Source organism: Artemia sp. Qi Xiang Cuo, chromosome 4 (assembly GCF_049724085.1).
Source record: "Artemia sp. Qi Xiang Cuo chromosome 4, ASM4972408v1, whole genome shotgun sequence".
Lineage (NCBI taxonomy): Eukaryota > Metazoa > Arthropoda > Branchiopoda > Anostraca > Artemiidae > Artemia > Artemia sp. Qi Xiang Cuo.
Window position 1 is genome coordinate 48,927,243 of NC_142797.1, and position 18,123 is coordinate 48,945,365.

General features: G+C 37.0%; 1 protein-coding gene across 1 annotated transcript in view; it reads left to right on the plus strand.

The window, feature by feature from the left end:
- Nucleotides 1-18,123, plus strand: part of P5CS (Delta[1]-pyrroline-5-carboxylate synthase) — a 184,416-nt gene that overhangs the window by 91,710 nt on the left and 74,583 nt on the right. The window contains exon 3 of the mRNA XM_089087899.1: nucleotides 17,828-18,025. Coding sequence (XP_088944025.1) covers nucleotides 17,828-18,025 — 198 coding nt within the window. The remainder of the gene's footprint in view (nucleotides 1-17,827; nucleotides 18,026-18,123) is intronic.

Genomic DNA, 18,123 nt, shown 5'->3' on the forward strand with positions numbered 1-18,123 from the left:
TGGAGGAAGATCTGATTCACATAGAGAGAAGGATAAGACTTAACAAATCATAATTCATTACAAAAAGTATATCTTTATTGTTTTTGGGAGATCTGCAAACTATTACCCGTGACTTAAAGAACTTGAAGCTGGTGAGTCGGTCATATCACGAAGAAACATTGTTAAATATTTAGGCGTTGTGATTGATGAAACAGTGTGTTTTTCAGGACACTTTCAGTGCATATCCTCGAAGATTAAAGAAATGTAGGGTTGTTAAGAAATTTGAAATACAAATTTTCTCAAAAAGTTTTACGGCTGCTTTATTTTTCACTAATCCATCCATATTTATTTTATTGTTATTTGATTTGGTCTAATATATTTTCGACCCATCTTAAGCAGTTGTAGTCACTACAAAACCAAGTGATGACAGTGACATATACGGTTGAGAGCCGAACTTGTGTAAGATCCCTTTATTTTTGCGTCAAAATACTGCCGTTCTCTGGATTAAGTAAGTTTCATAAGATTCTGTTTATGTTTGATGTTATTAGTCTTATTTTTCGTGTTTGCCTTTGGAATATGTTTTCTAATGCTGCGGATTTTCACAGTCATGGAACTAGACAGGTAGGCCAGTATAGGAGACCACTGAGGGTGTCGACAAGGTCGTTTTTTTCCAGTCGCCATGCCTTCCAGCGCTGTGGAATGGGTTGCCTTCTTTGTTGACAAATGAGTTTGATAGGACTGATGTCCGTTGCCAGTTGAGACGTCATAGCCTGTAAGAGTTTGAGTTTTTTCTCGAGCAGAATTATAATTATAATGCTGCGTTGATATGTTGGTAGTTGGAAGGTGTGGTAACCGGATTTATATGTGTAATGTAGAGTACAGGGCTATATTTAGCCTTGATGGGTCAGATACCTCCAACGGTTTTGCCTCACAATCCAAAGCTACTTTATCAATCTGAAAGAGGAAATTTTCAAATTCTAAAGTAGCTTTGTCTCCTGGTGGCATTTCTACCCTTTGATTGCCACAGAGCTTGCAATATTTCATATGATCCTTGAATGTTCATTCGGATCAAAAAGCGTAAAGATTTGTAAACTAATTTGTTAGTAGCAGATTGGACACATGGGACATTAGTGACAAGTACCTCGGAATTTTCGCTGAGACAACACTAGACTGACTTCAGTAGCGGAGGAAAAACGATCGTGTGAGTTTACATCTTTAGAGGGTTCATGGACGATCCAAACCCAATTTTTTAAATTATCTATCAACATTGTCCTGACTGAATATAGAACTCCTTTATAATTGGTTTCTTTCCCCCATCCTCAAATTCCATGTCAGATTGAAGAACAACCATCGTCAAACAAAACCAAGATTTTCATTTGCTTTTGATTTTTAATACTACCTGCCATTTCAACTCGAGAAGCACTAGCTTCTCTGCTGATTTGGGGATGATGTTATAGGTAAATGAATTGTTTACCCATGGACTATATACTCCCCCTCCTTCCCTGTGCAAACGTGCTAATGCCGGTAAAATAAATTTTAAATCATAATTTGAATTATGAATAAAAACTGGAATAAAAAACTGCTGGCTAACGTTTATGTTGCACGATTGATGTGCTACCCCTCTAAAATTACTACCCCCAGAGGATATTTCCTGACACAAATGATTGTGATCTTTGACTTTCCCCTTCCTCCCTCTTTTCCCTCTAGTCCCTTTCCACTTATCCCCCTCTAAAACACTCCGCCTTACACACCCAGCATATTTTTGATTTTTAGTCGCGAGACGATTCTATGCAGACAACAACATAGGATAATGGGTATTTCTCAAACGAGAAGTAGCTCCATTAGCGGTGCCAATTAATTTAGTCAGTGCCTTGACCATGCACTCACCCTCATCCTATGTGTCGACTATTTCTAACAGCTGTATTGTGTTAGAACTGTCTCTTTGTCCGGAAGCAGAGAAAACTACAATGTCCCGGTGTTCTCTCATTTAATTCGGGAGTTAATGATTGTTCACTTCCCCGAGCTTCGGCTCCCAGTAAAACAAGATTTTGTTGTTCCGAAAGAGGGTATTTTGAAATTTTTTAAAATGTAAAATGGCCCTATCCCCCTAAACCGTTTCCACTGACTGAGAGCCATGCCGTCTACAATGTTTCATATGATTTTGTAACTTTAATTCTGTCCAAAATTGAGACAGGCATGTCGGACAGTAGAAACGTAACCCCTTATTCTTACCCTCTCCCAGAACTTTACTGATGTCTGTAATAGGATTAAAATGGCCAATTGCATTGGATTCACTAGGTGGTGTGTACAACAACCAAACACGGTGCTTCACCAATTCAATCGATGGGCCCTTTATTGGGAACACCATCCCCTTCTTTTTAGAACGAACCCCATCCTCAAATTCAGTTTCATACTCAACCACAGTAACGCCGATATTTAAATGGGCATTGGCCCTTTAAAAAATATCAATAGACCTGAGCGTTACTGGGTATTTTCTCTCTAAAAAAGAAAAATCTACAATGGGAGAATTGGACCCCACCTTCCCATGCACAGCCCAATATTCTAAATTCGTCTTTGTAGCGTCATGTGCTAGAGGCTCAAATGCTGATATGAGGGAAGCGTACTTGAAACATTTTTGACCTATTTAAAAACAGATTCGTTGAACACCTCTGCAACCCTCTAAATCAGGATTATATTTTAAAACTGTAGACCTTGCCCCCGCCCTAACCCTTCTTAAAATGAAATATATTTTAAATTTACATATATTAACGTTTAAATTTCCAACAAACAAAACCACAGACCCACTTCCATTTTCACTATAATTCTCGAGATGGGTAATAATGTGGTCTATCCAATCCATAAAAACACCCTCAAAATTTTCTAAATGCGAATAGATCACCAACATCTCGGTATGTACATAATGATGATACACCTTACTTTTTCCCTCATTTAAATAAAACACCTTTAACACAATTGAAACCTTAATTGAATCCCTACCCCCTTACAACTGAATCTGGTTTCATAGCAGTGCACGAATTCTATCTACATATTCATGGACAATTTCTACAGGGTCAAACACAAAATTACCCCCCAAAAGCGAATTAAAAGGATCCCCAAAAGTTGCAGTGTAAGCGACTATTGTATTTAAAATTGAGTTTGAGAGCTGAAAGTCAGGAAATGTTGTAATTTGGATATTATCCTCCCCCTCCCCCTCTTGTATATTATCACCATCCCCTCCCCCACATTGTTCATCAATAGGATTGTTCGAAGACATTTCATCCTCCCCCTCCCCCTCTTACATATTATCACCATCCCCTCCCCCACATTGTTTAATAATAGGGCTGTGAGAATCCACTTCAGTTGTTTGAATTGGAAGTATGTAATCAGTGGGGGGAGGGTTCCCTGTTAATTCCCGGGTAAAATCATCTAAAAGCTGTAATGTGTTTAAACTCAAGTCCCTCTGCTCACCTGCGCTATTATCTACATTAAAATAATCGGTTAAAAAATCGTCAATATTTTCAGGTATTTCAATTGAATTACCATACCATGGTGAATTGTTGCAGAGCTCCACATGCGCATCTGCTTCTTCAATCGATGAGGATGATGATGGCGAATATGGTACCAATACAACCTATAAAAGAAAATTGCTTATTTTCAAAGTGTCTAAATCATCCCTATTTTTAAAATTGGATTATTATTTAAAATGCGCTTAGTAGCATTTAGTTCCCTACTCCATACATATTCTGAAAGTTCCACCTTAATCAAATCTAAAATATGAAATAAAAGGTTTTGATTTTGTTCAAGCAACTCCTCCAAAAATTTCATATTAATACTCTATATCTGGTTTGAAAAAAACCGGGGTCTTTACTTGATAGCCTAACTCCTTCAGGCTATATACAACTCTTTCCGATAGAAAATTGTTTTTAAATAATACAGTTTATATCGCAAAGAATTTGCTATTTACTATGGGGAAATTATGCCCGGGATACAGTGCCTTTTTTGGCTTCGCTATGAGAATTCAGCTGGATGGATGTATAGAATAATTGACCTGATTCAAAAGGGAGAACGTAATATTTCCTTTAGGAGAAAAAATATCTCTGACACGCTTTTACTGTGTTGAAAAGAATGGCCTAAAAAAGGGCTTACTTCTAAGTCCCTTAAAACTCGGGGGAAACTATAATATTCTTGTGAAAAAAATAGCATTATTAGTTTCAAATGGAGAGATAAAGGCTCTCTAATAGTAAAATAGAAATTAGCAAAAAATATTATTATGAGGTTGAAAAAATAGCAAAGATGTCTGCAGTAGGCAGAGAAAATAAGGTGATAGAAAAAAGCGGTTTCTTTGACAAGTAAAAACAAATTATATTATATTCAGGTATCTCTGAGGGGAAGTGAAATTTAAAACCAGGAGTGGTGGGGGGGATTATAGCGAAAATAACATTTAATGTCTTCGACAAGCTTGTATTAGGTTAAAAAATAGGTTTGTTTAGATATTTCTATAACCTGGTCCTGAATGATAGAAAAAAGTGAAAAGACAAATGTAAAGAGTAAATGGCTCTCTAACAGCTAAAAAATAGCTTATTAGATTGAAAAAAAATTACTCACGTCTTCAAATTGATCAACCACTTGACAGGAAGCTGGAGGCTTGGACATTACATGATAGGGAGCCATTGGTTGGTCTATGACTTGCCTGGAGGGGCCAACCCTTCTACCTTGCACGGAAGGCTCAGCACTTGACGGAGACAGTTGAGGAGAGTGCACTGACACTTGACGGGGAGCTGATAGCTCAGATATTGCGTGAGAAGGAGCCGATGTTTGGCCTACGACTTGTCTGGAAGGCCCAGGCATTGTAGCTTGCACGGAAAGCCCTGCTGTATGACTGGGGTTGAAATGGATCATATCATGTCCATCACGATCTTTCGGAGCCGGGCTAGCGATATACCGGGCTCGTGCAGCAGAGGCTGTAACTTGACGAGGCAGCATTGAGGCTCGATTAAGAGGGGCTTGCATAGATGTGGTATCGATGTCGCTGGCTTGTACAGCGGGGCTCACCATCCTTGTGGCCCATAGTCTTTTCGGTTTTTGACCAGACTGCATTGGGGCTGGCACTGATGGGGCTGCCTCACCCTCTCTTGCTCTCTTTGATCGAGGAGGGGCGCTTTCTTCATAATTTTCCTTAAAAAAGAAGAAAAAAATTAGTATGGAAAAATGATTCCCTTTTTTACAGAAGAAAAATGAGTATCCCCCGCCCCATAACCAGAATTTAGTCTAAAAAGCATTTATCGCAGATAAGCCCCTCCCCCCTTTTCAGCAAAGTAAAAAGTAAAAATTTGCAAGAAATATACTAGGCTCAGAAATCATACGTTTTTATTGCACAACCTGTGAAAAATAAATTTTGACAATCAGTAGTTTACAGCCTTAGGATAGAAATCAATGTTTCTATTTTTACCATTTAGAAATTTTTTTTAAATGTTCCAGTCTATAGGCTTTAAATAAGATAAAAAAGATTGCTAACACACAGCTTGTAGGCCTAAACTTTGCTATCATAGGTAAAAATGCTATTCAGTTTACGCATAATATAAGCTTCATGCAACTCCTAAAGACTTTTCTTTCTAGCCTTATGTATCAAAATTGAAAACCATAGTTTTCACGCCCCCCTCCTGGGAATATAAAAGAAACTTTATCAAAAGAAAGCTAGAAAAAAAATAAAAACATGCCTAGAGACGCAACGCATATAATTACACCTTATTTCTCTCTGGTCAAAGGTTTATATAATTTAAAAGGACCTGCACTTCAGTAAATCTTCACATTGTAGCTATGTATCTTTTTCTTAAGCACCCTCCCCTTACTTTTCATGCGAAAAAATAGTTTGTTTTCACCTTACAACGAAGCTGTTAGAATCGAGATATTGCCCCTTCCCCACCGCCCGCCCCCCGTTACAAAATGTCCTAAAAAAATTTGTTAGGCATTAATTTTGGAAATAACTCGTTTCCCTAATTCCATACAACATAGCATTTCGCAAAGCCTGTAGCCTTACAAAGGTTAATCAACAGCAATCTCTTTCCACGCGAAACTGTTTTTAATTCGATGGGAAAAACTATCCTTTTCAGCGGAAGCTTTTGCTAGCCAAATTCACGCGAATTAATAAGCAGGATGTACCTGACGGGTGTCAGTAATTATCAGCTATTGAAATTTTTGCGGGAAATCTGTAAGTCAAGCCATAGCGGTGAAAACAGTATATTAAGCAATTGACAGAAAGTTGACAGTGGATTTTAGGTAAGATACAGAATTTATCAAAAAACAGAATTAAAGTCATAAACAGGGGGAGGGGTGAAGGTTTACATGGTAAAAAAGAGCGTATTTTACGCTTTCTGTCTTCTATAAACAACATATAGTGGAGTTTGTATTGTGGGGGGGGGAGGTAGACCCTGAATTGGTACGTACTAGAGTGGGACTATTTTCAATTTTATTTGAAAATAAATTATTAAAATTTACTAAACAGAACTCGCATTATAAATCGCTGTAGCTAAAGTTTCCAAATCAATAATATCAGATGCTTGTTCCCTTGTGTCTTAAAACTTTATCATAGAAAAACCAAAACGCATGTCAGTTATATACAAAATCTCACGGGTAAATTGTGATGTAATGGGAAACCTTACATAACTTCCCTGATTGGCTTAGAAAGAAACACATGATCCTGTTTCCCGTTAGAATCGATCAATCCATTCCCCTATCGATTGTGTAAATCAATTTGTCGGAAATCCACTTCCCCCTCTTGTCCTAGATCAATACATTTCTTCCCCTTAATGCGCATGTGCAAACTTCGCCCTTGAGTTATATCACCTAGACAAACAACAAATAAATCGACCTTGACCCCATTAGACTCGATCGATAATCCTTGAATAAATTATGTAAGTACGGGACCTCCTGATAGCTTCCTACTCAGCTGTACTGTTTTCAAATAACAGCTTCCGGAGGGTTCATCACTGCCATCTTTTTGAGGTTTAGTGGGGAGAAATTTCCTAGTATTCTCATCCTCTGCCAGCAGCTCTGTTTTATTTAATAGCTGCTTCAGGATATTCATCCTCACCCACATGCTTTGGAACCTTTTTGTTTCGAATTGTCAAGTCAATATCCAGCATCAAAAGCTCATCCTCTTCTGTTAGTTTAGAATTTTTTCGATATTGGGTGTTATCATAAGTTGATTGTACCTCCCTCTCCTGAAACATAAAAATAAAATGTGAGATATCTCGCAAGTATTCTAGGGGGGGGGGGATTTGCACGTCTAAAGATATATGGGAGTATGTAATATGTTAAATTAATAAAGCAAACTTGTATTTTTTTCAGCTTTTAGCTTTATTGAATTGAGTGTACTTGTTAGCATTACCGGTTTAAATCATCCTTTTCGGAATCGTCATAATCATCATCACCATTTACAAATATCATTTCTTTTGAAAATTTTCCTGTTAAACACAAGTACCTTGGGAGTTCAATTTGTGTAAATATTTCAAATATTTGTGTCAATGGATACAGTTTTCTCGTAATTTTTGACAAAATCAGTTTGTAGATCTAAAAAAAAACACCGAAAATAATTGCTATTCAGTAAAACGTATGCTGCCTTATTACGCAGGGACAAGGCATGTATAAACCCGTGATATCAACCAACAGGGCTGTAAGTTTTTTCTTATCTGGAAAACAAGGACATAATTTGAAAGGAACCCCTTAATTTGCCCAAAGGAAACAAATCCCTTCCCATTTAAGATTTCAAAATCTGAAAATAAGTTTTCTTGAGTCTAAACGCCCTAAAGGTAATTCTTGGCCCTTGTTCCCTTCCCTATGAAGAGCTGGAACGACGCTTTTTGTTTTTAAATCTAGAAATTTGAACTGGTAAATACATCGAAAATTGACACCCGAACACTTCTTATAAAATGTCATTTAAAAAACAACGTTTTTCTTACGCAGAGACAAGGCATGTATAATTTCTTTTGATTTCAGAAAAAATTAGTTATTATATCTAAAAAAAAACGCCGAAAATATTTTCTATTCATTAAAAAATATACTGCCTTATTACGCAGAGACAAGGCATGTATAAAACATGATATCAACAAACAAGGCTACAAGTTTTTTCTTATCTCGAAAAAGAACACATAATTTGAAAGGACCCCGTAATTTATCCAAAGGAAACAAATCCCCTCCCATTTAAGATTCCAAAATCTAAAAAAAAAGTCAACCTGGGTAGAAATGAAGTTTTTCTTGAGTCTAAGCGCTCTACAGGTAATTCTTGGCCCTTTTTCCCTTCTTAGTATTAAGAAGGGAAATTAAGAAAATTAAGAAAATCTTAGTATTAAGTCTAAATTACAAAAAGTTTAGCAGTAAGGGGATGAAATATGGATTAATTGTATTATTCTATTTCAGAATCAGGAGGTTGGCCACTGTTTGTTTCTAAAACAAGTTTCATTGATAGGCTCAAATTCTAATGTTTTGTAACTTTCAGTTCATCTAATCTGGTCTTTTGGATTGCATAAAAAAAAAAAAAAATGGAAATTTGGGAAAATGGAAAATTTGTAATTTACCTTAAATGATTGATGAGGGCCTGGGTTTGATTGAATCAAACCAAGACAGCACTTTTGTTTGATTGATTGGGCTTCAACTTGTGTCTTGTCATTGCATTTGTACAACAAATCCTACTGCAGAAGCAAGGGATATGCCCTGCTAGCTCTTCTATATTTATAGACTAGGCAAGCAAGAAAAACACTGACCAAGACCCTGACATTGGTTGGCTCAAGGAGTTTTTTTTAGCTAAGGTGGGCTGAGACAGCTGATTCTGGTAATCTGGTACACCACAAGGGGCAAAGCCTTGGTGGGTGCTTAAGATTATGTTGATAAGATGCTTGGCATGTTGCCTAGGTGGCCAAGGAAGATGAATTAGGTACCTCCCCAGGTGTGTAGAGAAAGGGAGAGAGAAGAGGTGGGGTGACTTTAAAGTGGTTTATAAATAGGAGTCCAATTAAACCCTTGTTAAACAAAGGATCTGGTCTTGAATTCCTTTTATTTTTGTTTTTTGTTTTTGTTTATGCTTAAGAGTGGCATTGACTGTGAACTTGGAACAGTCACCCCAATAGTCACCCCATTAATCACCTCAATATATCCTAATCAAGGGTATATATTTTTTTATCCAGCCATTTTGTGTAGAATGGGTGGTTGTAGAAAACTTGTTTGATTAGTGAAAGGCTTACTTCCCCTTATAAGGGCCTGCACCTTTAGGGAGGCATCCTAGGCCTTTTTGTTCCCAGACTCCCCCCTCCTGTAATCACATGTAGAATCAGATCAAAATTTGCATATGGTTGTTTTAGTCAGAATAGTCAAAAAGCCTAATAAAATAACTCTGAGGATGGCATGATGCACATGGGCCTCTAGATTATCTATTTTTCACAGAGTGGTTTTAGAAGAAAAGCGCAGGTGCCCTTGGCTTTACCTTTACAATGAGACTAAAACTCTAGGGACTATTCTTTGGCCCAAGGGAATTTCATATTTGTCTGTGGGAGGGAGAAGAGTTTCAGGGGACCTGGAAAAAGCCTAACTTGTTTTGTTTCTGGTTGGTTATAAATGTATATCTATAAGTCTGAGAGAGTTCATTAACAGAGTTCATCCAAAGTCTTTTCTTCTTTAACATTTCTTCTTCTTCAAAAAAATTTTCTTCTTTAACATTGCCTAAATTTAAGTTGAATTTCTAATGAAAGTAGCAAAATCTTCTTCGTCTTCAATTGCATAGAAATGATCCAGTTCGTCCGTAAGTGGCGCCGAATTCAACAAACAGATTTCATGTCCAACAGATCCACAACCGAGCAGATATACACTATTCGCCAGGTCATCGAGAAAGCCCGGGAGTTCCAGCGTACAACATATATTGCCTTTGTTGACTTTAAAGCAGCTTTCGACTCCATCGACCGTGAGTCGCTTTGACAGATACTAAAACGAATGGGTCTCCCTGATAAATACCGCCGCCTGTTCAAGGGGCTCTACACAGGTACAAAAAGCTCTGCCAAGGCTAATCGTCGCCGAAGCCCACTATTCGAAGTAGATACTGGTGTAAGTCAAGGTTATGTAAGTTATGTAAGTCAAGTATATGTATGTATATGTATGTATATGTGTGTATATATGTATATATGTATGTGTGTATGTGTATGTATGTATGTATGTATGTGTATGTATATGTGTATGTATGTGTATATATGTATATGTATGTATGTGTGTGTATATATATATATATATCACTGAGTTATATATTTATGTATATAACTTATATGCCTAGTCATTGAGTTACACATATTTATAAGAAGTAGGCTAAATATGTCACTCAGTTATATATTTCTGTATATAACTTAGATAGGCCTAGTCAGTGAGTTACACATATTTATAAGTAGTAGGATAAATATGTCACTGAGTTATATATGTCTGTATATAACAAATATAGTCCTATTCTGTGATATACTAATATTTATAATTAGTAGTCTAAATATGTCACTGAGTTATATATTTCTGTATATAACTTATATAGGCCTAGTAAGTGAGTTACACATATTTTAAGTAGTAGGCTAAATATGTCACTGAGTTATATATTTCTGTATATAACTTATATGACTAGTCAGTCAGTTACACATATTTATAAGTAGTAGGCTAAATATGTCACTCATTTATATATTTCTGTATATAACATATATAGGCCTAGTCTGTGAGTTACACATATTTATAAGTAGTAGGTTTCTGAGTTATATATTTCTGTATAACTTATATAGGCCTATTCAGTGAGTTATGTATATTTATAAGTAGTAGGTTAAATATGTCACTGAGTTATTGCCTTTGCAAAACAAAAGTGATCCGTTTATCTGGCCTCCCTCAGGCCATTCAGCATGTCCCCAGGTGGCGATAGGGGAACACTCTACAGATATGTAGGGTACCTCCATAGGAGGCATGGACCAAGGGGGGACCTTGTCCCTGGGGGTCCATAATAGAATCTGGGGCACCCTTGCCCGGGGCATAAATACAGGCAGAGGAGGAAGAAGGCCACTCAAATGTACACTCAAAAGGGCCCACTTGTTTATCCACAAGTTCCATGAGTTGCAAACCTTCTCCCAGCACTGGGTTAAATTGCATGGTGATGCATTACATCATCGCGGGAGGATCCTCTATAGGAGGACAACTGCGGCAGGGCGTAAGATCCAGATCTATGGACAACGGCCTCTGTAAAGGGCTGCCTCGACCTTTTCGGGGTACCTGCAAGACTGGGGACCTTGCGGTCAACTCTATTCCTACTTGAGGAGTGGCTCCCCTCAAGGAAATTATAGCCTAGTAAACGACACAGCATTCGCACGGGATTCTGACTAATGGACAATTCTTCTGGGCTTGGTATGTTTTGATGGGTGTCTTTGGGCTGAAAAACCTCTTCCTAGCTAATTTATCTATTACGGGTTGCCTCCCCGTAGTAGCATAATATTTGTAGGCATGAATATATAATGAGTCGGAGGTAATAGGCTTGAGATTGTCTGTGCAGGATTTCGACTCTTGTTGATAGAAGAGCATCGCCAAGCGCTGAAAACCATGTTGTGACCAAAATGGGCCCAGGATTGCACAAAGCCTCCATTCATGGAGGTCCCAGGGACTTCTTGCTGTCCGGTTCTAAGCCGGCTTAAGCACTTCGGTGTAGACTTGAGAAGATATGTGATCCCCGTCCTGCACTGGTATCCGGGATCCTTGCTTTTCCTGAGGCGAAAAAAATTTCAATGATTTAAAGAACATGAAAATTGGAACTTGGAATGTTACGACATTAAAAAATGACTATCGTATCGACATTTTGACTGACGAATTCAGACGATTCGAACTAGATCTATTAGGAGTTTCAGAAACTCATATCCCAGGGGTAGGAAGCATGAAAATAGGTGATATAGAATTTGTTTACTCAGGCAGGAAGGATGGGTTACATAGACAGGGAGTAGGGCTCATGATGAATAAGGAAGCTGCTAAGTCTTGTTTAGGCTAGGAAGGTATTAATAATATAATACTAATTGCTCATTTTATGACTAGTAAGTTCAAGGTATCAGTTATAGTAGTATACGCCCCTGTAGAACCGACTGATGGAGATACTAGTGACTCAGATGAATTCTACTTACAGTTACAGGAGCAAATAGACAAGGTCCCAGGTAGAAATATGATGTTATTGTTGGGAGATTTTAACGCCCAGGTTGGTAGAAATAAGGATAGATGGTATCCCAGCTTAGGTAAATTTGGTGTAGGAAAAGAAAACAGTAATGGATACAGACTTTTGTAATTTTGTAGGTATAACAATCTAGTTATAACCAATACGGTGTTTGGTCATAAAATGGCTCATAAGCTAACATGGTATTCACGTGATGGTAAGACAGCAAACATTATTGATTATGTTATAGTAAATCGAAGACTGGCAGTATCAATACAAGATACTAGGGTATACAGGAGTGCTGTTATTGATGTTAAAAGTAAAGATCACCATCTAGTAGTGTCAAGGGTTAATTTAAAGCTGAAAAATCGGAAGGGTAAGTACCTCCCGGGTAGTTATGATGTTAGTAGACTCCAGTATGAGAATTTGAGAGAAACTTTCCAGGAACAGTTGAATAATAATCTTGAGAGTTTAAAATTTGATAATGTGGAAGATGGTTGGAATAATTTTAGAAAAATAATTTGTGAAGTTGCTAAAGGTGTATTAGGGAAGAAAGCTAGAACTGCAGCTAAGAATATTAGTGAAAAAGCTTTATGTTTAATAGAAAGGAGAAAGGACTTGTACAATAATTATCTGAGTGATAGATCACATGAAAACAAAAGAAATGTAAAGAAAGTGGAGAAAGCATTGAAATATGAACTAAGTAGGTGTGAAGTGGAGGCCATGGATAAAATTGCCGAGGATTTAGAAGATGCAGCTAGAAGGCATAATAGTAAAATATTGTACTGGCACGTTAACAAATTGAGAGGTAGTAGTCAATCCGGACTTGTCCCAGTTAAAGATAGGAATGGGGTGGCAATTAGCGATAAGACAAAAGCTAAAGCAAGATGGGCCGAACATTTTGAGAATTTGCTTAACCGAGATAGAGTTGCAGGAAAAAATATAGAGGAAAATGAAAAAGTTTGTGATACCTTGGATGTGAAGGAAGATTTGTTTTGTGAGGAGGAATTAGAAACAGTACTAAAAGGATTAAAGAATAATAAGGCTCCAGGTGCTGATAGGGTAGTAAATGAGTTTCTTAAATATGGTGGCTCTGAGGTTAGAAATAAGTTATTGGAGATTATGAATATGATTTTTGAAAAAGGGGAAGTACCTAATGATTTTAGGAAAACCTTAATTAAGCCACTTTATAAGAAAGGTGATAAAAGTGAGTGTGGTAATTATCGAGGCATTAGTCTGGTCTCTGTAGGTAGCAAATTGCTTAGTAATATGATACTTTTTAGACTGAGAGATGCCGTAGACAAAGTTTTAAGAGAAGAGCAGTGCGGTTTTAGAAAAGGTAGAGGATGTGTTGACCAAATTTTCACTCTTAGGTTAATAATTGAGAAGTGCCTAAGTTTTCAAACACCTTTGGTCCTCAGTTTTATAGATTATGAGCAAGCGTTCGATTCTGTTGATAGAGGAGCTTTAGTAAAGGTTTTATCCTTGTATGGTATACCAGACAAATACATTAAAGTGATTAGTGCTATGTACGAGAATAACACTGCTGCGGTTAAGGTAGGAAATGAGGTTAGCAGCTGGTTTTGTATTAAATCAGGAGTTAAGCAGGATTGTGTTCTATCCCCCTTTATATGGATTATTTTGATGGACTTTGTTTTAAGGAGCACAGGAAAGGCAATGGGAGACCACGGAATCAAATGGGGAGGAAAAAGTCTCCTGGACTTGGATTATGCTGATGATTTAAGCATCCTAGATGAAAGTGTGAGCAAAATGAATGAAGTTTTAGAGGCTTTGCGAGTTCAGGGTGCTAGTATTGGTTTGAAAATTAATGTTAGGAAGACCAAGTCACTAAGGCTAGGAATAAGTGAAGATGAAAAGGTGACGTTGGGTAATGAAAAGATTGATCAGGTGGGCAGTTTCACTTACCTTGGTAGTATTATTAGTAAAGATGGTGGGAGTAGTGAAGATGTTAAAAATAGAATAGCCAAGGCTCAGGGTGTTTTTTCACAGTTAAAAAAAGTCTGGAAGAATAGGAAGATAAGTCTACAAACCAAGATTAGAATCTTAGAAGCTACAGTGATGACAGTGGTCAAATATGGCTCTGAAGCATGGACGCTCCGAAAAGCGGATGAAGATTTGCTAGACGTTTTCCAGAGAAATTGCTTAAGGATTGTTCTGGGTACCCGGCTGACTGACCGTATTTCAAACAATAGGCTATACGAAAAATGTGGTTCAATACCGCTTTCTAGGTCTATAATGAAAGAAAGGTTGAGGTGGTTAGGGCATGTTGTTCGGATGAAGGATGACAGATTGCCGAAGATTGTTCTTTTCGGCCAACCATCTAGGGCTAAACGGAAAGCAGGTCGTCCCCGCTTGGGTTGGGAGGACGTCATAAAGAAAGATTTACAGGAAATGGGAACTTCGTGGGCGGGTGTAAAAAGGGAGGCTTTGAATAGATTGGGGTGGAGGAGGAGCGTGCGTAGCTGTGTTGGCCTCAGGCGGCTTGGTGCTGCGATGAGTTGTTAGTAGTAGTAGTAGTAGTTTCCCTTCCCTATGAAGAGTTGGAACGACGCTTTTGTTTTTAAATTTAGAAATTTGAACTGGTAAATACATCGAAAATTAACACCCAAACAGTTTTTTAAAACGTCATTAAAAACATTTTTCTGATAGAAGTAAAGAGTGAAGATAAGACACAAAACTTCAAGTGAGAGGTTTCTCCATAAAAAGATCTTCAAGGTGGTTCGATAAAAAAAGAGAAAAAATAAACTTACCATTCTAATTTCTGTAATACTAACAATGACTTATTCGCCAATTCTTAATTGATAAATCTAACGCTAGTTTATATATATATATATATATATATATATATATATATATATATATATATATATATATATATATATATATATATATATATATGGGAAATTTTAAAAGCACCCGCACCCAAAACAAGCCACCGCGACCACCGCATATCTGGCAAAATCCAATTAACCATTTGATTCAAAATTATTGAACTTTTCAAAAAAAAAGTATTATGCTATCAAAAGAGCATTGTCTTGACAAGCGAGGGGTTACTCACTCTCTTTGAAAAGGTGTAGAGTGCCGGTAGTATTAATTCTGTATGGCACCGGTAGAATTAATTATTAGCATTTTACTCTTATTGTTCTAATTAAACAAACATAGTATTTCAGAAGTTGTTCTTAAGAAACTGGGCAGAATTCAAACCTTAGCGTAAAGAGCGAGGTGGTTTAGGGGAGTGGCCCCCCTCATATGCGCAATAATTTCTGTTTGCTTTAATTCTTGATGTTGCTTCTTACTTTCAGTTGAAAAAAAACTTTTTTATTTAATTTCTGATCGTTTTTTAAATACTTTCAGGAATTCTGGCTTCTCCTCCACTAAAAAATAGCTCCTCCTCCAGCATTTATTCCCTTCCTGGGAAAATTCAATCCTGGGAAAAATTTTCCTTGGACAATTAAGCTTAACATCTCCACGCGTGAAATTGAGTCGGCAATGAGAAAGCAAGACAAAAACCATCTCGTATAGGAATTCAAGCAAATTCACCCAGTGTAAAATTAATACCCTGAAAACTTCCCTCCCCGTGGAAAATTATACCGTGGAAAATACCACCAGCAGATAATTCCACCCCCTCCCCCGAAAAATATATGCATGCTTGCCAATAAAAAATACCAAACGTAAACAGTGGGCAGATTTTGTAACTAAAAGACCTTTTCCGGGGGGGACCTTGTCAGAGGGTCATGATATCCCCAAAGGCATAGTTATTTTGCCTTTCAACTATGCTGAACAAAATGGATATCTCAAAATTTTGATCCGACGACTTCGAAAAAAAGGGGCGTGGGAGGAGGCCTAGTTGCCCTTCAATTTTTTGGTCACTTAAAAAAACACTAGAACTTTTAATTTCCGTTCGAATGAGCCCTCTCCCGATATTCTAGGACCACCGAGTCGATACAATCACCCGTGGAAAAAAGACAAATTAATACGTATCTGTTATATATCTTCTGGCAAAAAATAGTTGTTTCCCCCTTTTTTCGAAAATCAGGCAAATTTTCTCAGGCTAGTAACCTTTGATAATATTAAACTTAATGAAACTTATATATTTGAAATCAACATAAAACTTTAAATCTTTTGATATATCTATTGGTATTAAAATTCCGTTTTTTAGAGTTTTGGTTACTATTGAGCCGGATCTCTCATTACTTACTGTTCATTACCACGAACTGTTTGATGAAATTAAATAAAAAAAAATAAGTTTTTTTTTTTTAGCTGAAAGTAAGGAGCGACATGAAAATTTGAAACCAACAGAAATTATTGCATATAAGAAAGAACTGCCCCCTCCTCAACCCCTCGATCTTTACACTAAAACTTTTATTGTTTTAAAAAAACAAAGTTGTGAGACAGAGTCAAACTTTAGCGTAAAGAGTGAGGGGTTGAGGAGGGGGCAGCCCCTTTCATATATGGAATAATTTATGTTCGTTTTAAGTTTTAATGTCGCTCCTTACTTTCAGTTAAAAAAAAACTTTATTTTATTTAATTTCTGAACGTTTTTGATTTAATGCAGCTTTTAGTTTGGCTTACCGTACCTGAATAATTAAAACGAAATTTGCATATTAATTTTACTTTTTTTTTGCTAGATGGGCTTCTCAAAATTTCTTTCAGACGTAACTTACGAATTAACTTACGTAACGAAGTTCTATATTCGTATATTTTTATTACGTATATTAGGGGGTTCGCCCCCTAGTCAATACCTCGCTCTTTACGCTAATTTTGTTAAGAATGACCCCTTAATCACAAAAGGCCGTTAATTAGAATAAATAGCTCTGATGAAAGTACAAAAATGCTTTAGCGTATAGAGCGAGGTAATGAGCAGGGGGCAAACCCAATCATATACGTATTCATTTCTGTTTGTTTTAAATGTTGATGTTGCTCCTTACTTTCAGTTGAAAAAATTGTTTTTTATTATTTAATTTCTGAGTGTTTTTTTTAAATAATGCTGGGAAATCGGGCACCCCCTTCATAACAGTATCTTCCCCCATGAACACTTCCTCCGTGGAAATATCCTCCCATGTAACACCCGACTCACCCCCACCCCTCAACTACAAAAAAAATTCCACTGAAAACTTCTGTAGGCCTATACTTCCCAATAACCAATACTAGCCTATATATAAACATTGGGCAAAGATCATAACTTGCAGACCTTCCCCCGGGGACTGTGGGGGATTAAATCATCCTCAAAGACATATTTATTGTATGTTTCGACTATGCCGAACAAAATGGCTATCTCAAAATTTTGATCGGATGACTTTGAAAAAAATGAGCGTGGGAGGGAGCCTAGTTGCCCTCCATTTTTTTTTTTTGGTCACTTAAAAAGGGCACCAGAACTTTTAATTTCCGTTCTAATGAGTCCTCTCGCGATATTCTAGGACCAGTGGGTCTATAGGATCACCCCTTAAAAAAAAAAAAAAAAAAAAAAACAAACACGCATCTGTGATCTTTCTTCTGGCAAAAAATACAAAATTCCACATTTTTGCAGATAGGAGCTTGAAAATTTTATAGTAGGATTCTCTGATACGCTAAATCTGATAGCACCTTTTCCATTGTTTACTTTTAGTTTACTGATGTAATTAACTTATTTTTCAGAGAGAAAAATTTGAATCACCTCGTCTGTTCTCTGGATCTGAAATGAAAAATGGGCAAGAAGAAAAACCAAAAGCTTTCCATCAAAGAAGTGATTTAAAGCGAACTAAGCGCGTTGTCATTAAACTAGGAAGTGCAGTTATTACTCGAGAAGATGAGTGCGGACTGGCACTTGGTCGTTTGGCCTCTATTGTTGAGCAGGTACTTTCTGTAAATACTAAATACCGTCAAGTATTATAGATCATGCTCAGCATATGTTTTAAGCTAGGACAACAAAACCTTTCTTTTTTGAAACATAA